At 43.2% G+C, this 24,230-nt stretch overlaps 1 protein-coding gene across 1 annotated transcript in view; it reads right to left on the minus strand.

Annotated features, from left to right (window-relative positions):
• BMERB1 (bMERB domain containing 1) overlaps positions 1-22,666 on the minus strand; it is a 652,653-nt gene extending 629,987 nt beyond the window's left edge. The window contains exon 1 of the mRNA XM_069210218.1: positions 22,410-22,666. Coding sequence (XP_069066319.1) covers positions 22,410-22,515 — 106 coding nt within the window. The 5' untranslated portion in view covers positions 22,516-22,666. The remainder of the gene's footprint in view (positions 1-22,409) is intronic.
• Positions 22,667-24,230: the final 1,564 nt, after the last annotated feature.

Consider the following 24,230-nt stretch of genomic DNA (forward strand, 5'->3'; position numbering starts at 1 on the left):
AGGGGCGGGACCCCATTCGGGCTTCTTGGGGGATCAAAAGGTTATGGTGCATGGGGATCTGTTAGAAGTATTTTTCCACGTCGACTCAGTTTTTGTTGCCTGGGTTGTAGTTCCAATCAAAGGCTGGTCCGAATTGCGCTGCTTGTAGATATATGTGCATATGTTGGGCAACCCCAATCTACTGTTAGTTGTGCTTTTGTAAACAGTGGCCCTGACAACTCTGGGAGATCGATTTTTCTAGACAACTTTAAGGAGCCGAGTCTGGTTCTGATCTATCATGGAGCATGAATCTGCGCTATATACAGCAATCTCAGTAGAAAATTAATTGTTCATCAATGTGAGGCTTCTGAACCTTGTAAATTCTAGCAGGCCTCAACGGTATAGGTCTCTATATAGAGACAGGAGGAATATTACAGTGATAGAGATTCATCGTGGAGTTAGGCACATATACACCAAGATATTTTATAGGCCTCTTTGTCCCAGAGAAGCCATTATTTTGATAGATAGTGCCTGTGGCTAAGAATGTGGAGAGTATCCCCATACCACATGATTTGGAATAGTTGGCCAGGAAGACTGAAGCCTCAGTGAAAATGCTAGTTCCTGCTTCAGTGCTGTGACAGAGGAATCTGGCTCGGTAAGCAAGCATATCATCATCATAAAGCACCAGTTTGTGTTTCCATGCGCCGACCCTAACTCTGTTTATGTTCGGGTTATATTGCACTCTTTGGATTAAATGTTCCATTGTGAATGAGAAGATTAGTGGGGAGAGCAGGCCACTCTGTTGGGTGCCGCTGGCGATCGGCAGGTGAGGGAAGTATTTATCATTACCTTTGATCCTTGTTGTTGGTTTTTGGTAGTTTGTTAAGATCATTTGTTGCATCATGTGAGCTTTGGGGGTCTTCTCTACAACTTTAGAGATTTAGGGTCAGTTTACCCTATCTAAGGCCTTATGCATGTCTAGCGATAGACGGACCGTTGTGTGTGAAACCTCTTTGCTCCTTTTATGAGGGTAAGTGCCAACCTGGTGTTATCCATCATGTGACGGGCTTTGACAACTCCTACTTGCTGAGGAGCTATGAAGTAGGACCATATTGTGTGCAGATGCAAGACCAGGATCTAGGTGCAGATCTTTACATCGATGTTAAGCAGAACAATTAATCGGTATGATTGACATTCAACCAGGTCTTTTCCTGACTTCAGTAAGAGTGTAATATGCAATTCTAGCCCTGTGTGTGTGACAATGGATTGGTCTAATATACAATTAAAACCCCGGTGCGGTGTGCTGGCAGTAAATTAATGAAAGCTTTGTAAAAGAAAGCCAAAAGTCCATCTGGCCTCAGTGATTTTCAGCCTGGCATTCTAGCTAGGGCTGCTCGGACCTCCTCCATTGGTATTTCTTCCTCCATAAGGAGGATGCTATCCATATCACTAGTCGGGCAATAGTCACGAAGATAGATATCTTGAGTGCCCTCAGGACAATACTTCCTCAGTGAGGAGATGTTCATTGTATGTGGTGAAGCATTTTCAGATGTCTGGGGTTGTGGTACCGGGGGTGCCCTGTGATCCTTGAATTTGGGGATGCGATTTGGTGTGGGGGCCTGGCGAACCTTAGAGAGATTTTTATTGGGGCAGTAACACCTCAAATATATAGTGTTGTATGGAGAATGTTATATTGATCTGTAATGTATTAATCACTGGTTTGTTACGGTCTTTGACCCTCTACCTCAGAGGTCTTCAATCTGGGGGTCGGGACCCCAAGGGGGGCCGTGGAGACCTGGAAAGGGGGTCGCACATTCCCCCAGCTGATCCTTAAAATGCCTCAGCTGAACTTTAATTTGAGTCTCCTGTGCTGTGAAAGCTGCACAGACAGCTAAAGAGACTTTCAGCCCAGGGCTTCTGCTTCCTGAATGAAAAGCAAATGTGCTTTACGAACTGATCTGCAAATGTAAAGGGTGCTTGGGAACAGCTTTAAATGATCAAAGCTTTGTGAGGACAAACATTTTTCTTTTTTTGAGGGGTAGTGCGAAGAGTTAACAACTGAGCTGTAAAGTGCATGCTTTTAATTGTAATTGTATTTACCCAGCGCTTACTTCACCTGGAGGTGTTAAAGGGACAGCTATTAAAAAAAAAAAGGTATTGCATATGCTCTGATATTACTTAAATCCACATTTTGGAAGCACAGTTTTATAATAAACCTTTTTGTAGTGGCCTATATTATACTGTTTGCAATGCAAGTATAAAATAATGCCTTTTTATATATTCACAGTGCATTCTGTCACAGGCTGTGACCTCATGGCACTAAAAATACACAAGTCACTATTCTCAACTGTACTAACAAAGATTTAGGGGTCATTACAACATTGGCGGGTGGCAACCGCCGCCCGGCAAGTTGTAACCGCCGTGCGGCTGCACTCCCGCGGTGCCCATTATGACATCCCGCCGGCCCAACGGGGATGTGGGCCGCAACATGGGAGCCGGCGGTGTTGCGGCCGTGCGACGGGTGCAGTTGCACCTGTCGCGCTTTTCACTGTCTGCTATGCAGACAGTGAAAAGCTGCACGGGGCCCTGTCAGGGGGCCCCTGGACTGCCCATGCCAGTGGCATGGGCAGTGCAGGGGCCCCTCAAAGGCCCGCGACTCCCCGTATCGCCAGCCTTTTCCTGGTGGTTCAAACCGCCAGGAAAAGGCTGGCGGTAGGGGGACTCGTTATCCCCTGGGCAGCGCTGCCCTGGCGGATTATCACCGCCGGGGCAAATGTGGCGGGAAACCGCCGGTCCCGGCGGTGCGACCGCGGTCGCAATCCCCTCTGAAGCACCGCCAGCCTGTTGGCGGTGCTTCAGCCAAAACAGCCCTGGCGGGTTGTAATGAGGGCCTTAGTTCTGTTGCTCTCCGGTTAAACATAGACCTCTGCAGTGCATTAACTATTAGAGGTTTCATAATGCACTACAGTGCATTTCCCAATGAGTAACAACTTTATTTTATTTATTTTTCATTTCAGCTGGCTATTATTTTATATGTAGCTACCTGGCGGTGAAAGACTTAAAAACATTTAGAGAATATTTTGGGTTTATTTATGAGAGGCTTGCGCTGCTGGAGCATCACTTTTTTTGATGCTCCAGCATCACACGCCTCTCAATCGTACCTATGAGCTGACTCAAAGCCACCCTGAGTGGATTGAATGGCCTTGTAGACATGGAGTAAGGCAAGGCAGAGCAAGTCGCTGCATTGCCTTACTTTGCGTCAAGGAGGTGTTCCACAGGTGTAGTGGTGGGTGTTCTTATGCAACACAGATGGATTTTGACGCTGCCCCAGATTTACAAAATCACATAAACTGGAGCAGTACCAAATCCTTACCTCTCCCCAGAGCACGCATAATGAGGAGAAATGTTTTAATTTCTCCTTGTTTTTTTTCTCTTTCCATGTGTGCTGCTATCTGCCACACATGTAGAAAGAGGTACAATGCCTTTCTGGATTGTTTTTGTGCAGGAAGGTGCCCCTTCCTGCACAAATACAATCCTGACTCTGTTGGCACTAGGCAGCAATTGTGCGCCAGCGCAGGGGGAACGGACAGAAATGTACTGTATTTCATAAATATGGTCCATTCCTGCCCTTTTGTATTGGAGTGTGGCAGTGTAGCAAAAAGACTTGCAGCTCTGCCCCATGTCAATTCCTAATAAATGAGGACCTTTGTTTTTAGCCACACCCTTGACCACACCCCCACACTCGCTGATCTTTGATTTGCTAAACACTGTTTAATATTATTTCCTCACAGTAAAAATGATTTGCTGTGTGAAATGGGGATGTTTATTATTGATGATGAGGAGTACCAGGTTCTAGAAATTTTTATCAGGAGGGGGTCCTTACACCTAAAGTTTTTTTAAGAGGGGGTCCCGGCATCAAAAGGTTTGAAGACCTCTGCCTACCTGCTCTCATGTCACACCTTGGTATGAGACACCTGTCACTTTTAAATTGAGTATTCTATTTTTGACACTTACATCTGAGATGATGACAAGGGGATCCTCATCGTTTGTTACCCAAGTTTTTAAATATCGTAGAACAGCACAGATATACATGTGTGTTGTGTGTTGTGTGTGTGGTGTGTGTGTGTGTGTGAGAGAGAGAGAGAGAGAGAGTAAGAGTCACACGGGGGAGAAAGAGAGACAGAGAAAGAGAGAGAGAAAGATCAGGGCTGATTAAGTAGAAAAGAAAATGGAACAAGTTCAGAGGAGGCTATTAGGAGTGTAATTAAAAGCACAAAATAAACTTCGATTTTTTTTGGTATAACATATTAATGTTACGCTATACATACAATTCCAAGGCACAGGATCCGATATGCAAGTTTCACTATTTTTGATGAAGTGTCAGAACAAGACCAAGACCCAGGTGTCGAAGCCAGAGACACAGCCACTCAGACTGCATCCCCGTGCCCAAAACTGCATGTCAGCAGGAAATTGTCCTGACATAAGGAATAGATTTCTTCAGTCGACAATTACTAAATATGCAAAATTCAAATTTTGGGGACTACATCAAAGGCCTCCGTGAATAAATATATGCTTTGAGCCAATAAGCTCAGCGCAGATTCCCAGCCTGGAGCGCGCAGCGCGTGATTCTGCAGTTTCAGCATCCACAGTCTGCAAAGAGCAGTCACAGCCAGTGGAACGCAGGCAGCCACCGTGCTAAGGATGACGTGTGCAGGAAAAGAGGGCAGAGTGCCTGGGAGCTTCCTGGTCCACGAACTTTGAAGAGACGCACCTTCGCGCTCCATTAAACACATTTCCTTCAGGGCAATTCAGCAGTCGCTAAAATGTCAGGATAACAGCATTGCCCAATTACTTTCATCTTCATCGTAGGAGAGACACTGCCTGCTTGCGACATAGATTGGGGACCTCTGACGACCCCGGCTAAGGCGGAGGAGCGTCGCACCACGGCATTCAGTAAAAGGAAAAATAAAATGATAATGATACAATTCTTGATCATGTTATTTTTAATCTAAAGCCAGGTTGAGGCGGGGTGGGGCTGGGTGACGCCCGGAGGAGGAGTGGTATATGCACCATAAGTGCGAATGTCTGTTTGGCCGGACGTGTTGGGTCGGCCAAACAGACATGAGCACTTTGCATTTCTCCATCCGGCTGTATTGCACAGCCTAGAGGAGAAAGTGCACAGGGTCCCACTCCCTATGTGAGCGTCGAACCAGGCCGCTCACACCAATCACGCCGCTGCTGTCATGCTGGTGACAGCAGCATCGTGATTGGCTTAGGTGAGTGTGGGAGCCTGTGTGCTACCGGGAAGAGGATGAGGATGGAGGCGAGACGAATGCGTCTCCCAAAGGAGCAAATGCGTTTTTTTATGTTCAGTGGCAGCTACCACTGCTGGCAGGCACAACTACATTCCGAAAAGAGCAAGGTGGCATATGGTTTAGGTCTTGCTTACAGATAACTTTGTCAAAACCTTATTGAGCACAATAATAATGTTTAAAGTGGACTTTCAGTTGGCCCATTGCTCATGGTTTTTACATCAATTTCATTAGATTGCTTCTTATTCAATTGATTTCTATACTCTTCCTGTTTTTGCTCCTTGCCTGAAGCATAGCTTTTTTACCAGCCTTATAACTGGATGACCAATATTTTTGCAGCACTCACATTCATGGAGCTTTTTTTTTCTTTTTCTTTTAGCACGTTTACTACGCCATGCTCTCATGTCACTCCTTGGTATGAGCCACCTGTCACTTTTAAAGTGAACATTCTATTTGTGACACATGAGATGATGACAAGGGGATCTGCATCGCTTGCTACTCAAGTTTTCATACGTTTTCATGCTTTCTTCCCCTCTACCCTGTGTGCTGCTTCGCCCACCACATATATCATCCCCTGCACTGACCATGTGGCGTTCTCACCAGCTCATCTGTTGCATTCCCCACCCTTTCCAGATCTTTATTTTTTATACATGCTCCCCCACACAGTTGCTCCCTTGGCCCTCATTCACCCACACAAAGTCTTACAGGGTACTTGGTCAGAATATGTGCCTCCAGTAGTTGACTGGTGAAGGAGAGGAGTCCTCTCCTTGCTCATATTTCTGTAGCTGGCAACGCAACAACCAGTTAAGTTTGTTGCTTGACCGATATAAGTGACACAACAAAGGACCCCACATCCCTCGTGGTGCAGGGGGCCTCAGCACAGTACCCAGGCCTGAGAGCTCCTGAGTAAGTCCAGAGGGGGGAGCCTACATGTACTTTGCATTGGGCCCCTCAAGTTTAATTACGCCACTGACTGATATCACAGGATGTTTTAAATTTTTCCATTTATCATGGGTGAGAGTCGCAGCTTTCATGCTGATGAACGGATGCTGAAGACAAATACAGGTGCCAGCAAAACCCACTTGAAAGAAAGTTAGCTTTGTAGGTTCCACTTGCTTTCACACTGATCCACTGACTGCCAGCCATGCCTTCTGAGAACCTATTCTCCTGTTATATTATAACCTGGCTGTACAAAGCAGATGGCCTGACCAGCGTCGCAACCCCTTCAGTATAGCAAAGGTATGGCTGGCGTCAAGTATCAAAAAGTAAAATCTGAGCTGGCCTCAGCGAAATGTGCTGACTTTGTTCCTATGCAATTTGTGAAACTGGGACACATCTAGGACATATTCAGCGGTGCCATCACTATGATTGGTGTCAAGGGGAAGAACATGGAGGTGGTTGAGGGAGGTCTCTTATTTTCAGTTCTAGCTAAAGCCTGCACAAATGCCTTTACCACATCTTTTAATCAACTCTTCTTTTGGATGGGAGCTAGCTGGAGACTGACATCTTTATGCCAATGTCACTGCCAAAACAAAAGCATTCAGTGTGTTACTTCAAAAGAGCTTAAGCTAAACTATGGTTTATAGGCAAGTGTTCAGTTTTCCAAGTTCTGTATTTCAAATATGCATGCACTGTCACAAGGTCAGCTATATCTGTCTATATGAGTAATTACACTAATATGAAAGACACAAAAGGTGATGGGAGGACTGCTTGCAATAAGTCTTGCCACTGGCAATTGCTTTGGTTAGCAGTTCCACCCATTGTTCTTTTGCCCACCATGCCACCACAGTTTGGGCCCAGCTGTATGTAAATCAGTCTTGACCCTGCGCCAATCAGACCAGTTCAGCCAAACCTGCCAGTCAATGTCCAACCTGAACCAGTACACTTGCAACCCAATACCAAGACAATAGGTTAGAATGCTACCCCAAGTGATTCTCAGCGGTTAGACTTGAAAGCATTCCTCCGCTCACCGTTTGTGTGTTTGATTTAATTAATGCAATTACTCTAATAACTATGTATAGGGCTCCTACTAATAAGTATTTATTGACACCCAATGGAACATTTTTTAGCAACCTTAGGTTAAAGAAATAATAAGGAAAAAACACCAAGGTTCTACCCTTATGCCTTGCTGTTTGCATGCAGTTCCAAGAGGCCTGTTCAGAATTCATGGGGCTATATTACAAGGATTATAATTTGTGGCCTGCAGATAACATAAGAATCTCTACTGTGAAAGCAGTGACCCTCTGAGACATCTGCCTAAAATACACATCTGTGAGTTGCAAGTTATGCTTTTGAAGAAGGAACATAAACCCTTTATGTAATATTCTGATGAGTCAGACTGTGACTGAACTGTCACAGATTTCTCCAGCAAGTGCAGTGACCACAGGAGTAATCTTACTGTTATTATTATGCTGGGGAAATTCCTAAGTAACAAACGATCTCTGCAGTAGGTGCCTTGACCCTTAGGATATTTTAAAACGCAGTCAGGTTGGACTCAATTACGTAATCCAGGAAAGATTCACTTTCACATTTGTCCTTGCTGCCAATTTCTTTGGAACGTTTTTTAGAAAGTAAAATGCTATGCTGACAATCAGTAATGCTTAAAATGGCCAGGAAGTGTCAGGTATTGTGTACTGGCCCTTGCCTGACGTGAAAGGCAAGTACGTGCACGAGTCAGCAGAAGTACAATGCTTTCAATGAGAGAGCCCCAGCACGTCTCTATAGCGAACAAATACTATGGTATATTGAGTATTTGCGCTTGTACATTTCCATTTCAAATTCAGATGTCAGCCTCTGGTCCTCATGGCTGTGACCCTCATGACTCCGCCCCCTTTCCACTGCTATACCTTGGTTCCCAATTATGGGATCCCACCCCAAAGTAAACTGTTTCCAGTTCCAGCCCTAATGTTGCACCTTTTCTCACAGGTCAGGTATATGCAAAGCATTGCTTCTTCACGAGCCGGCTGGATTTTAAAGTATAGGGTTTAAAAAAGCTTTGAAAATCAGATCAATTCAACTTGGATCACGAGTAACCCAAACATAATCTTGACCTTGTCGAAAATAATTGAGTTATTCCAAGACACTTCCTACATTTACCTCCACAAAGGGCAAAATGTTGTGCTTCCAAAGGACAGCCGTGCTAATTTTTACAGTTCAACCCTCTCAGTAAAAGTGCTACCCCCTGGTGGAATTCAGCAGGCAGCGTGTGTTTGAGGTCACATTTAAAGGAGGCAGACACTCGACGTGCATAGTCTCAAGAAACCTCAAGACAAGATGGGCCCTGGGAGCTCCTCGCCTCTTCAATCCAGTCAAGTTAAGTGAAAACTCATTTGTGACAACATTCATCTTGGCTTTCACCCACTCTGTACATGCAACTTGAACAACTGTTTAGAAAATGTGTGAAAAGGCCTCTCGGGGACAGTTATGACTGGGAGGCGGTCTGCTGTTCCTGCTTGACAGCGCAGCTTTCGCCACACCTCATGAGATCGCGAAAAAAAGAGCTTCAAGAAGCATTTCGAGAGAAGGGCTTCGGTTCAACCCACATGTTTGTTATTTTGAGTGCATTTGTTTGAGGCTAGTGCAGAGTCGCACTGGCGTATAGGGCAACAAGGCAGTGACCAGGGCTGCTCTTGCAGGTCAATGCGTGGGCCATTTCTTTGCCTGTTTGTTGGCGTGTTTTATGGTCTGATGGTCCAGGCTTTATCAGTGAGTTCCTTAATATTAAAACAAACATTACTTGCAGCAACCTCATTCTGCAGCACACATAGAAGGAGGAAAATACCTTTAAGTATTGTTTTTGTGCAGGAAGATATTCCTTCCTGCACAAAAACAATCCTGCCTGTAACTTAGGCAGCCTTGCAATATGGTGCAAGAGTGCATGCGTTGGTGCTAGGCAGCCACAAGTGCTCCAGTGCAAAGTTTGGGATGAAGAGCGTTATATCTTAGTTGATATGGCCCTTTTCAGCTCTCTCCAACTCACCGAATGCAACGCACAACTTGCCTTGCTGCACTGTGTTGAATGAATTGAAAGTAAATCTGATGCTGTGTGCACTCACTGGTGGACATTAAGACTCCATGACAATCTGCCAAGAATGGACTGCTGCAGCTGGAGTACTGGCGCTCACTAAACTCACTAAGTAATATTGAGCCTGAGTATCAGCTACAGTTTCACCAAGGACATATAGATCTATGAGGACCTGGACAAGCACCAACCGGGTGTGTCTGAATGAGTCAAGGGTGAGTGGTATGCCTGTTTGAGGGCAGAGGCAGCGTTTTCTCTTTACGAGGATTGACTGAGGTCGGCCTGTGGACTTGCAGGATACACAATGTGCCTTTGTAAGTGCAGTATTAGCAGTGGACCTGTGTGTGTGCTAAGTGAGCGGTAATCATGCAGGGTATACCCGTTTTGTTCATGCGCACATGCAGGCTATACTTTGTCTTTGTGGGAATACAGGGTGAGTAGTGTGTCTTTGTGAGTGTGAGAGTGCAGGTTTGTGCCTGTGCACAGGTAGGGTGAACTGTGTGCCTGTGTGAGTGGAGGGTGAACTGCGAGCCTGTGTGAGCACAGGGTGAGCGGTGGTGTGCCTCTGCGAGGGCAGGGATGTAATACGAGTGCACGGTGAACAGTGCTCCTGTGTGACTACTGGGTGAGCAGTGTGTGAGTGCAGGGGGTGCCTATGTGCATGCAGTGTGAACTGTCTGCCTGTGAGTGGAGGGTGCGTTTATTCGTGCAGGGAGGGCACTGTCTGTGTATGTGCGGGATGATTTGTGTGCTTGTGTAAGTGCAAGGTGAGCGTTGTGATTCTGTGACTGTGCACTCACAGAAATACCCAATCAATTTACAAAGCCAACCTGCACTAGCATACACCACTAGTGTGCCAAAATAAACTGTACTTGTGTTCATGTGCTTTAGAGTAGTGCTTAGACACGGGGCTAGCGCCTAGGAGTAGGTAAGGGTAGGTAGAAAAACTGCAGGATTAATTAGTGTTGCAGAAGACATGTTTATATCTCAGTATGAGCTGTATTATTAAGAAGCCATGGCATGATTCGACAGCTATGCAAGAATCAGAACAAAGATGTGAATTGATATGAGAAGCCAACATTCCTTGCATAAGATGTTCTCTCATAGCAGAAGATTTGCACAACTGGTTATAAATAAGTGTTCATGTTGTCAACAGTAAACATTTGCAGATTGTGAACACGCAGGTGCCTAATTATGTGCTATTTTGACTAGACACAGTCATAAGGACCAACCTTATTTTCTCTAAGAAGGAACAAGAATTCAGACAGTGTGCAACACATGCGCAAGGCGAAGGGCCTGGATGGTTCTCGATCAACAAGATTCTTGAATGAACAATTGCCAAAGTTCTGTCTACATATGTCTGCACAGCACACATGTGGATGAGACTCAGCACAGACCTTGGGCCATGGAGCTGCATCACACAGCTGCTCTTCTCGAGGATGCAAGCCAAGGTAAAGAAGAATTAATCTCTGAGCTGTGACTTTAACATGAAACCAGACATGGCAACATCGGTCTAAACAGTAGGCATTCCGGTGGTTTGGGTTATCGATGTCCTGCCAATTCATGATGTAGGTGGATACATCTATCTGCTTGTTTGTTTAGTATAACAAATGCATATGAAAACAGCTTCCCCAGGAATGGCCTGCTTCTTTGAGATGGGAGCTTTGAGATCAAGCCTCTGTCCAAAAAACCTGGTGTCTGGACTTTTACATTTCAACTGTTATTCTGGGTTAGGTCAACTTCTTAGTAACAGGCAGAAGGCAGACGGATATTGGCTTCTTGACCTAAATAATCTTTGATCTAAAATAACCATCTATCACCCATCAGAGACACCACAACTACTACTCATACGCACAAAGGAAAGAAAAAATCTCAAGCACAACACACACACACCTTGAAATGCCAAGAACATAGATTCATGGTCTAGGTGTGGCTGAGGAAACAGATTTTTAAAGAGCTCTCAATCTAGAAAGAGACACAAAGAATGTGACTGGTGTAACCTCTGGCTGTTGGAGAGCTCACATAGGTCCGCGAACCCCACCCTGGCAGGATATTTCATTGGGAGGAGCATAAAGGGTGAGCCCAGAAGAGCCTGCAGTGATTTAGACATCCAAGAGAACAGGAAATTACAAGCTACCTCCAGCTTTGAATACAAGAAGTACCAGCATTTAGCTTCCACACATATATACATATCTGCATCAGTGCACTATAATCTTATTAAGATCCACTTGAATAATTAATCTACAAATTTTTGGGGATACTCAGTAAAGTTTTGCTCCACTTAATTGTGACATATAGACTTATCCATGATGTAACGTGCCAGGAGTATTGGTAGCGTCTTGGCTCAACCTGCTGATCTAACTGATCATCCCAACTAACCACACCATACATTCCAGATACACAAACAAGCATCAGCTACCTAGAGCATTTTACTGCATGAGTGCCCAACATACCCTACAAGTGTCTGAAAGCCAACAAGGTTGGTGCACAGACTGCCTGCTCCTGTAAGTGCGTATCACTTACATTAGAAGTATGTATACATCATCACGCTGCAATGGGCGTTCTGGATTTTATTGCTTACACTTGTCAGCATCAGCAATAACAGTTGGTAAATCTAAAAGGATGTTAAATGCTTTGGAAAGTCGAGACCTGTTGGCTTTGCCAATGGTTGTTTATTGGGTATCAGGCATCAAAGGGGTTGGCAAGTGTTTCTCAGTCATATATGGATAAACGTTTTCAATATTTTCAACACTGACAAGCTGAATCTGATATTTTAGGAAGTAAAGGGTTTTTGGATTCAGACACTTATCTGGATAGGTTGTGAAATGGATCCACTCCATGTACATACATTCAACAAATGCCAGGGGCTGACACCTTGCTCCACTCTTGCCCCTCAACCACCTCCTGCTGAGGTCTACAAAAAGTCAAAAGGATGGAAGATTCATATTCTACTTTTCTTTCAGCTGCTGCCTTCATGACTAGCTTTCGGCAAAACATTTAGCTAAAATGTGAAATCCATAAAATCCACTGGCAGAAATGTTTCACTTCTGGAAGGAATTTACCACTGTTTTTTAAGAACTGTTCAGATAGGCAGAATGTTGTGACTTACGCGAATCACTACAAACCACCTGGAACCAACAAAATGTCACAGTTTTTCACGTGTCACACCGCAATAAAAGGCAGTTCACATTTTGCATCCCACAAAGCAAAATAAAATCACCTATGTATAGGTAGACACGGTACCATAAGGTAGACCAGGGTTAGATCTACCCCAAATTAAGATCAATCATTTGCTCATGTGGCGCCAGTCAGGGTTTCATAGTCACAATAAAGGGTGCAGAGCTGCGCAAAGGCAGTGGGATTATCTCACCCAGCCCTGAAATTTTATAAAATAACAATAAATTCATAATTCTAAAAAATGGTGTAATGTCTTGCGAAAGAGCTAGGTCAGAATTAGTAGCACAGCATCATTGCGGACTCCTGGGAAAGCTTTCAGAGATAGGGTGAGAATGGTCACTGCTGTATGCAGTGTTGTGAGATAAATCCAGGGCTCCTAATGCGTACGTTGTATCCGTAGTCCAATGCTTTTATTTATTTCATATTTTTATGATGGGAGTCAGTATGCTGAACTCTAGAACAACATGGGGCCTCATGGCAACTCCTTACAAAGAACTGTCATTAACATTTAATAAGGACATTGTCAAATAACAATAGTTAAGTAATTTAACAGCAGTCTCTGCAAAAAGCTCAGAATTAAAGCAAAACCCTTGAATAATACGTTGGGACGGCAGTGACACGCCCCTTGAGGATACTTGGCTCTCCATTTGGCACACATTTACTGGGCAGAACTTTGACACCGAAGTGGATTGCACTGCATGATCACCTTAACTCTCTGATGAAGGGGCATGAATCCCACAATGCACTGGGACCAGAATTTAAATAGCATTTGTAAATCAATGGCCATTCGACTCTGAACTTTTAAACCTTCACCAAAGGAAGTCAAGAATAAAGAAAATATCAAATTATATTGCTGGGTATTATTCAAATAAACAACTTATACTATGTAGCCTGCAGGCGTCAACTTAGCGCATTGAGCTCCACTCAAGAAGTTGCATGGGCAGTAGCCTTCCCGGCAGCATGTCTAAGTGGATACATACAGAGCAACACAATTTTGAAGTTTCATAAGAGCCTACAAGCAAGGGCCCTAATCTGTTGGATTTTGAAGAATGAAACATTAATCAGTCGGGCCTGAGGTCACCATTTGGGGAGTGATGAAAACCCTTAGATTTTAAGCTAATGAAAGGAGTGGAGAGAGATGGGATACAGAAATATAAGGGGCACTACAATTAGGAACAAATTGTATGGAAGAGGGGAGACAATAATTAGAGTAGAGGGTGAGTGGGAGTATTTCAGAGACTCTAGACTTGCCAGAGTTTACCACAAAAACATGCTCATTATTGTTACGGCGGAGGTGAGGAAAAAGAAAACTAAGGAAGGGAGGAGTGTCCAACAGCGGCATAGCGAAACTTGAGCCCCCTCCTACAAATAACACGGAGGGGGCCCCCTTTCGGACTCACTTAGGCCAGGTGCGTGCGGGGGCCTGTGTTATTCCAGTGGTGTTCAATAAAGTATAGCATGAGAATACAGAGTTTTACATATTGTGATGCTAAAGTATTATAGCTTGTATCTCAGAAACCAAAATATTGTTAAGGTAAGTATATATCAAAAATATAAATTTACTAATCTTATTTCCACATATATTTAAGCTGATAAAAAGTATCTCGTCAAGCTATGTAGTAGAGTTAAGAATATGAAATCTCTACTTAACTATATGCATTTAACTTCATCATATTTTGTTCGCGTTATTTAGGCTAAAATATTTTGGCACCACAACATTTTTGTACTCGATGTTTTGACAAACAACCATCTGACAACTAGAGGAAGGATGTCTGAGAGTATTGCAATGGTGGTTAGACTAGATAGAGTTTACCCAAAATTGGGAAGAAAATAAATGCTCAAGGTAAGGATGAAACGAGGAGAAGGAAAAAGCCACCAATGGGGCGAGGGCCTTTTGACTAGATGAGAGTGTGCCTGAGATTATTGCAGAAACGACTAAACTAAATAGAGTTTGCCCGAATGCAGGAGAAACACAATGGCGCAAGATGTGAAAGGGAGAGGAGAGGGGAAGGTTATGGTTATTTACAGAAAGGATTATTCACATATCAGATCTTTTGTAGCTACAGCTAGTTTCACTGGGATCTGTTATGGTCAAAGAAACCAGGATAGGATAGAGATGCACAATGGCACATTTAGAAAAAAGCTAATCTTTGTACACTTTAGTGGTGGAGGCCATGATCATTATAGAAGACTGAAATTGCTGGTCATACACACATAAAGACAATAACAAGATCCGTGTATAATTTGGTGAAATGGTGGCTTCTTCCACTAACAACTGCCTTCAATTGGTAGATGTCCTATAAGTGTTACCATAGGTAAGTAAGGAGAGAGGGCATAGAGATTGTCAGCTAGGTACTCTGTGAGAAACATGACAGATATCATGTCTGACTCATCCTCCCAGTAACCATACTCCCAGCCTAAGCCCTATCCACAGCTCTAATCTTATGCCTGACCCATCCCTCAACCCTAAACCAAATTCTTATCATAGCCTTACCAAAATCCTAAACACTTTAAAAAACCCTATATCTATCCCTACTCCCAATTCTTACCCTGCAATGCTGAAATTATAAACAAAGAAAAAACATATATCTAGTTTGTAATTGATTTTTGGAATTATCACACAAAATACAAATTCTTTGCTATTGTTTTTCTTCGTTTATACTTTTCTTTAGTGTTTTATCTACATAATGCATTTCTTTTTAATGTTTTCTTCACCTTGACAAAATGCTGTTCTTGTGATTTGCTAGATTTGTTTTTAGATCTATTGAAATGGATATAATATCAAATAATGTATGTATGCATCTGTGTCATCTATTGTCTCAGTTTGAGTGAAGTATTAACACTTAAAACAAAGAGATTGTCATCTGAGACAAATCCAGAATGGGTGAAAATGTCATGGTTAGGGTGCCCAGGATCTCACTGGCATGGGTAAGAGTCTCTGGAGAAATGACTGGCCTCTGTTAAGGTACAGAAGCAAATCTAACCATGTAAAGGTAATTATTTTGCATATTTATTAGTTATTTGTTTTTCTTATTTTTGAATCTATGCACCTATTTCTTTGATCCTACACTGTATGAATTAGAGAGCTAAGGTTTCTGAGGATTGTATATCTATGAACACTTATGTGAGGAATACGAGGTGCTGTTCCACATAACAAAGAGATCATCGTAGTGGCAGGCATAAAGCAATGGTCGAAAGCCCACCAAATTGGGGTGTATGCAAACTGAAATGGCATTCCTCCATCAAACAAATAACTTCAGAGGGCTGCTCATTCGAAGTCAACAGTTCTTTGAGAACTGAGATAAAACTAACACAGGCTCTATGGTCTAGAGTCATCAATAGACTGCTCCTAGGGATTGTAGGATTTATGGAGGAAGTAGACGGCAATATATCGACTAATGGGAATGTAGACATTCTGGTCTTATCACATTAATGTATCAATGGAGAGGCTTAACCTTCTAGAGTGAAGTGAAAGGAAAGGCAGGCAAGAACAGAGTGTGGAATTTATGTTCGAACAAGAGAGGTGTTGTTGGTAAAAATGTAAGCATTTTGTAGAGAGTTGATTTGTCATCTTCTAAAGGGGAGTAGTTATGGTCCATTTACTTGAAGGTGGAGAGGGAAGGAAGGATTTTTGAGGGAGTGAGTTACTGTAGTGAAATGCAGGTTGTGAAGCCACTAACATTTAAGGTTTCTTATGTGTATGTTGTATGGGGTAGCAGTGTGGAACCGCATGAACTGCCCACGGTGTAAAGTACCTTACACCATAATCCCTTACGTAAAGGTGTAACTCTGTTTCTGTCCTACTGCAGTTGCATTACGTTTTCCCCATTTCTTTGCTCACTCTGTCACTAAGGTGTATGTGCTATTTTTCCAGCTCTCAAATCATTTCAACTAAATCCTTCTCATAAAACCTGAATAGTCTCACATTTAATGTGACACATAATGCAGAATCCACGACTCTGAAATTTTGCTTGCCATCTCTAAAATTAAACTTTTGGCATTGCCCCATGACAATTAGAACACGCATAGCATCTGACCGTGTTTATTAAAAATTAAACATTGAAATACACAAACCAAAGTCTATGTGGAGGGTTGTGGTGCCTGCATATTTTATATCAATGTATCATCTCTTCTGCCCATTACAGTGGGTGAAGATATTCCACTTCCAGGTATCGTTGTGTTATTAACCACATAATATTAGAATGTATTAAGCTTGCAAAGAGGTTTCAAATGGTCTTGGCATGTACACTAAGAAGCTCATTATGAGTGTGGCTGTCCGAGGACTGCCACACTCTCATTGACCATTGGACAGACACACTCCGGGCAGTCCAAATCCCGAATTACAACCCTGGCGGGCAGATGCGCCAGGGGACTGCTGTCCCTGCCAGGAGCATGGTTTCTGATGGCATGACAGCGGTCAGAGTTGTGCTCAGCCAGGGCGCACTGAACTTAGCGCCACCTGGCTGATTACAACTTCCACCACCACCAGCCTTTCCAAGGTGGGTTCACTGATATGAAAAGGCTAGCGGTGAGGGTGTGCTAGGGGCAGACAGTGCGCATTCTGAGGGTGCTGGCCCGCCCCTCTGTGCTACCAGCAGCACTTGCCTCCTTTAAGGGAGCCGAGTGCTATCTTGTAGCACTGTTTCTGTCAGGCTGGCCAGTGGGAAAGCACTATTGCAATGTTCCCACAAATCAGACATTGTAATAGGGCAGGGGGGACGCCGTGACTGTGGCGTCCTCCCCGCGGCTTTGGTGGTCCTGTGGTGGGACCGCCAAAGTCTAAATGAGGCCCTTAGTCTTGAGAAGTCTTTGTTATGTACATTTTGTCTCTTGTTAAGATTCCAACATAGCATACATAGCAAAATGTAGTTTAAAAACAATGACACAACATGAATACAATTATAGATCAATCTGTCTTTCTACAAGGATAGCTCACATATACTTTATCCGTGTCTCTGTTAGGGACACAGGATGGTCCTCTAGGCGAGCAGACAGACAAAGCTGTTAGCTAAATTTTGCCCCAAACAAAACACTCTCACAAATCAACGATATCTCCACAAAATCCTTTCTTCAAAGCAAGTGATCTGGAACACAAGAGAAACCAAGGTTGGGAAAACTGAATACTTCAGGGATTTTTTTAAGTTCCTTATTTTACTGGAAACATTAATATAGTACGTATGTGTCTTTATGCAGCTTTTTAGAACATATGTTTATCAGCAATAAGATCTGAAGGGAATATCAGTCCACTAACAAAAGAAGCAGGGAAGGGCAATTTTATTCTGTCCAATGTTATTAATTCGAAATAAGGTTAACCATATGTGGTTAATAATGTTTTGCTACTGCACACTAAGGAAAGAGGGCAGCTGGCAAATCAAAATTTCATTAAAATGCATATATCTGAACAAAGCACTGAATTTAACTATTTAAAATGTACAGGATAAATATGACATCATTCTGTAATACCATACCAATATAATTAGAGCAAAAATGAAATAGACATTATATGATATATATAATTATATTTATGACATGCTTGAGAACCTGTAAGCAGTCTGAAACACGCTGAGTGGAATACTCTTCATATTACTAGTTAATTTTCAGAAAGACGTTAGATGAAAACCCATGACTGAAGGATAAAGACCAATTCTCAATACAACTACAATTGCCTCAGCAATTTTGTATATATTTATTTTTTAATTTCTTTAATAGCAAACGATTCAACGTTGCCAACCTGTTTCATCACCTTCAATCTAACTTTTTGGGGTCATCATCAGGACCTACCCAAACCATTTTTCATGTGACGTTCACATCTCTTGCTAAGCAAAGGGACACCAACCAATATTTCAATAAGTTATGAACTTTCTTGTCAAAGGCTAATTATCGACAATTAAGTGAGGTAATGCTCTGCTGGTGCTGTGGTCTCTCACATTCACAAAGGGAATGGGTTCCCTTTGGTTTCATTTCCTGTTGGCAAACATGTTACCACTACCTTTGAGTGCAACTGGATTTTGGTGGCAAAACGTTTATACATCTAATTCAGAATATTTATTGGGAAGGAGCACCCTAAACTCGTCCCTTCTACTACCGATTCGTATGTGCACATAAACACATATTGCGATTCGGTTACTAAATGACAATTTTTGTTTCTTATGTAGAAAAAGTATTTTTTGTGGTTGCAAACGGCCTGATTTTGTGATTTTGGGCCATTTGTGAGTGTGAAAAGCCTGAGTACTTCTGGTCCCATACTTCCGGATTCCTATCTCTCAAAAAAATCCATCAGGCACTAATTATCACCGACCTCCCAGAATACATCCATTTTGTATTAACACATCTCATTTTCCACCATAGTTCCACTCTGTAAATACATATTTCTGACTCCCCAGAATACATCCATCCAATATTTTCATACCCTTGTCTTCTGGAATATAGCCATCATATACTTATGTATCCTTGACTCAATGGAATATACTTGCCCTTATTTTACACGTAGGTTGCGTCCAGAAAATAGCCATCTTTTACTGGTCTCTTAGTATCATCTATTATTTACAATTCTAAGGCTCTGAAAGTACATCTATGAGATTTTTACTTATCCTGACCTCAGAATATATCAGTAAGGACTTATATTTACAAATACCCAGAATAAAATCCTTTGTTTATTCATGGTTCTGTAGAATATATCCATCATGTATGATCCGTTCCCAGAATACATACATTTTAAAGTTACATACAGTTGACATCACAGAATACGTATTATTACTATCGTATCTATCCTATACATACTTATCCTGAATTCCCCTACATAACTATATATTTTTTTTCCATGTGGCTGTCACACTTGGACACTAATACAAAATTCCAATTAATTCCAGATTCATGCTGGTTTTGTGGAAGCCAGTCAGCTTTTCTTTCTAAAAACATCAGTACTTGGAATTCCATGCTCACTGCTTCTCTTCCATCCCTGCAGGCCAAGAATGGATGAAGGAATTCAGCACACCTGTGGCTGTTTGGTGCTAGTTTGCACACACCTAAGGCATTTGACCAGAGTGAGCTCCTTTAAGCCCTTGTCTCCTTCAGTGCAGCATTGATCTTTGTAGTACTGCTCCTGTTTGACTGACTCCCTGTTTCCTGAGTTTCTGACCTTTTGCTAATTCTTGATTCCAAAAGATTGCTGAGCCTTAGCTTATCCTTGTCCCTTTAACCAACGCTACCTGCAAGGCTTCCTTGATTCCTGAACTAACTCATCTTTTGTGCATCCTTGCTCCTTGAACATTCACACTTTATGTAGTTACCTTTTTCACAGTACCCATCTTTCTTTCCCATTATCTTAGTGTCAGTGTTTACCTTCTTATCCCCCTGGCCTTAGCTTCAAATTTTCTAATGTGCTTGTTTACTTGCTTTCTGTCTCTGTGCCCTTGTTTTTCACCTCTTTCCCGCTAAGCACTCCTTCTCTCTAGGTCCTTGTCTATTGTGGCTGTGTATTTTACCTCTCCACCCTTGCTGTTACAGCCTTGCGTGTTTTTTTCCTGTGTGATTGCCAGATTTGTGGGCACAGCTGACTTTGTAGTTGGTGTTTCTCATCCATTGTGAGTATTGACTATATGATACTTTAATAATATCACCAAAGGTATCAGCTCCATGGACCCTTTCTCTGCATGTATAGCCTGTATGTAGGCATTTGCAGTCAGTACCTATAACAACAGTTGTGGACAAGGAAGTTGTTGAGTTTCATTCTTAACCATGTGAAGCTCCCAAGTACTTTATCCCACACTCCCTTAATTGTTAATGTAATTCTATGCATGTCTTGCAGAACTTGAGTGTTAGTTATTATGAATGCGGAATAATCTTTGGAGTACCTGTTTTTTTTAAGCTTTGGCTTCCTGTTACCTCGTTAAAGCTTTCCTATTTGCTTCCTTTTTTTGCTGCTGTCTCCATGTGTGGCGTTGGGCAACTCTGTTCCCAATATTATATCAACCTTGTGTACCCGGCCACCAGTCGTTGCTGGAATCCCTGACAATCTCACATCCACCCGATTCTTCTATGTGTCTGACTCCTAGAATATATCTGACCTGTCTGATAACATTCCTTCCTAAACTCAGCTTTCCAGAATATATTCAGAAAATACTCACATACTCCCAAATAGGCGGAATATACCTATTCTGTACATACTGACTCTACAGAACATATCCCGCCTATACTTATATGTTCCTACATCCCAGAATATATCCAGCCCACATTTGCATATCTCCACACTAACTAAAATGACCCTCTGTTCCTTCCTTACTTTCATGTCTCCTACTCCCTTAATATTCTTCTAATCCTTATATATCATTGACTCCCAGAGGTTACCTGTTTTGTACCTAGATAGCACTGAATTCAAGAATGTATCCATTCTCTAAATGCATACATATCCCTGATAACAGTCATATATCCATTCTGTACTTTCATTGCCCCCTCATCTGCGTCCTCCTCGTCCCAGTCCCAAACCATTAAGGTGATCCCACCTCAATGTGTTAGGACTTGTACGAAGTGGACTATGAATCGAGGTAATCCAGATAATGAATAAGTAGTTGAATCACCACTTACTTCACAAGCTCTTGAATAGTCCTCCAGGAACTAGTATTCAAAAACCACATGGGATACCCCTCAGTAATTCTCCAATACTTGCTTACTCCCTCCCCCACCATCTAATGCGTTATGTTCCCGGTAACACAGGGACACAGATCCAATGACTCCATAATCTCTCAAATTAACACCCAATAATTACTAATCAATAACCACATTGGCTACATCTCAGTAATGCCCCAGTGCTTGCTTCTTCCATCCAGAGTCCAGTACCCATTACTAATCCATAATCACACAGATTAAACATCAGTCTTGTACTAATGCTCGCTTCATCTATGCCCATTTTATAATAATGTCTTTATCCAGTACCACAGCCCCAGTACCAATTATTCCATAACCCTCAAATAATCCTCTGATAATTACTATTACTCATACAGAATACCCCTCAGTAATGCCCCCAGTGCTCTATTTCTCCATCCGCCATCATCTAATGCTTACTTTATCCAGGACCACAGGACCTGGTACCACTTACTCCATCATCCCAGGAATAGCCACTTCCCATGGAGTAACGTACGAGGGTCTGCCGATGATATCAACATCCACATCACTACCCTCTGCTTGCAGCACCTTCAAAGTACCCCTCAGTTCCCACATCATCCTCCGTCTTCATACCCCCCCCCCCCCCGAGCAGTACTAACCCCATTTTAGATTCAAGATTAGCATTCGATGCTCATTTATTACTGCACAGTGCGTTATCAAAACAAACAACTTGATAGTTTAGGATTCAAATCAGTTCACTTGTCTCCCTAGTCCTAGCTAAAACCTTTGTGTTCTCTTACTATTTGCCCACCTCACTGAATACTCCTGAAAGTACTAGTGTTTTCTTAGTCTGCGGAATAATTCTGAGTACTCGTGCACGAAGAGGATGCCTGTTTCCCTCAGACAGCTTGACCTCTTAGAACTCATCTCTCCTTCACACAGGATACTTTACGTTAGAACACAACTTAGTCTGCATTATAATACCCTTTAGTACTGCTGGGCTGCCCACAGTACTTCTTTCCCTATAGTCCTCAGTCGAATGTCCCAGAGTACTCGCAGTTCCCCGCTTTGCAGAATACCTACTACTAATCCAATCTACTATTCCCAATACTCCTTTCATTATTCTACCTCCACATCGTCGTCAGTATTTCTTCAACACAAACCTCGTGCACCTTTCTGTGGGGTAACCCAGCTGATTTATAGACATACACCCTCCCATACACCATTGTATCTCCCGTTCCTTCAATACCCTCTTGGTCCTGCTGCCCAACACGACTATGTAGCAGCCACCCATATACACAGGTTCCCAGAGTACTCACTTCGACCCAGCCCACCAGCCGTCCACTCGGTCTCCTCCACTGCCCCGTAGCGCCGGTGGGGCTTGTCCGCGTCCATGCCACCTGAAATGGATTTCTTTAGCTCCATAGCGCTGCCCAGCCTGCTGCTGGCTGTGCGTGGCTCTGGGTTCGGCGCCGGATGCTGCTGATGCTGCTTGCTGATGCTGCGGGATGCTGCTAGGCAGAGCTGTGGTCCTCACTCCATCCCCAGCTCTCCCTGGCTCAGCCTCCTCGGTGACTGGGCGCAGCGGCTGCTGACGTCACCGCCTCCCGCGGGGATCCGGCTAGTGACCGACAGAAGGATGCTGCGCGCCTGCGCACTTGAGTTGGGTACGCATGAGACGGAGACAACAGACTGAGCCACAGACAGCTGGCGAGGAAGCACCGAGGTGGTCCTACCCCTGTTGGGTGGACACAGGGAGCCGTTGCAGAGAGTTGGCTTGCAGATTTATCACATAGTCTCTAATTCTGAGCACGGCACGGGAGCCTGGGCTCTATGCACAGTGAAAAGCATTTTTTTAGACTTTGAGCAGTAGACCTGTCCAAAAGAAGTGCTTGCAGGGTTGATTGCGGAATATCTGCTGTCTGTAGAATGGAAAAATCTCGCTGGATAGTCACTAAGCTAATGCCATTGCAGTTCGTAATTCAATTTGGAAATGTTGAGATTCAAGCAAACGCTCGCAGGTGGCACCAGCAAGTTTTGAGGAAACCGAGACAATGAGCCTACAGCTCGGGTAATCAGAATAAATCACAAGCAATCCATTTATACTACCCCTCACCAGATGACATATTTCTAACTGAGTTATTTCACCTGGTCATCTTCCTCCTCATGGATATTGAACATCACTCAATCCTGGAGGATTTCAAGTCCAGGGTTTATGAAGGGTCTCTTGCAAGGAACGCTGCTGCCAGCTGAACACAGACTTTCTGGTACATCATAGCACCGACTACTTGCTTGGGGAGCTAAATATTTTCATCCCAATCAACATAAGCCATCTTCTACTTCCGGTGAGGCTGTTCACACACCATGGTGTCTACTGCCTCTATCTTCGTCCCCAAAACGACTTTCTCCACTTGTTGTCCCAGCCCTTGACAGAGAGTGATGACTGGTGCCAAACTGCCAATGGGTCATTCTGGTGTCTCCAGGGTGCTTCTGTCCACCGATATAATGTCCTCGCTAAGACAGGTTGATTCTCCAAACATTACAACATCAACATTTTTATATCAACCATGGCAGACCTCTCATCTCTCCCTCTCCCTCTTTCATGATTAATAGAAACGGCAAATCTCTCTTGTACCTACTGACAGCACGTTTTTGCTGCAGTTTACAACAAAGCAATGCTGCATTATCTGCAGTGACTGTTTTTTCACTTGTAACCAGCTCCGACTGCCTATGTGAAGAAAAAGTATAAAAGTTGGGGAATTTTCGAGAGGGGTTAGCCTTAAATGCTAAACTGCTTGTGGGCAACGTTTTGTCTCTCTGGAGGGGGGGGGGGGGCATCACAACTTTTGCTTATTTTTGCATAATAAAAAGGTCGGCCTTCAAGGGGACTAGGTACCCTTATTTTTCTTTTACACCACCTTGCTCCTAAATCGAAGCACCAGGAATAGGATGAACTTATCTGATTTTCTGTAGTGAGAGGGAGACCATTTCTTGCCACCCTTCTGTTGTTTTCTAACCTGGACTTATCCGAAAACTATCTGTATGGTGCTACTTACCTCTGTGCATTTAATTGTGTTTTAAACACAAATCCCACACAATCCCTACACAAAACTATGTAAGGCACACCTTATTGATCATTT

Source organism: Pleurodeles waltl, chromosome 10 (assembly GCF_031143425.1).
Source record: "Pleurodeles waltl isolate 20211129_DDA chromosome 10, aPleWal1.hap1.20221129, whole genome shotgun sequence".
Taxonomy (NCBI): domain Eukaryota; kingdom Metazoa; phylum Chordata; class Amphibia; order Caudata; family Salamandridae; genus Pleurodeles; species Pleurodeles waltl.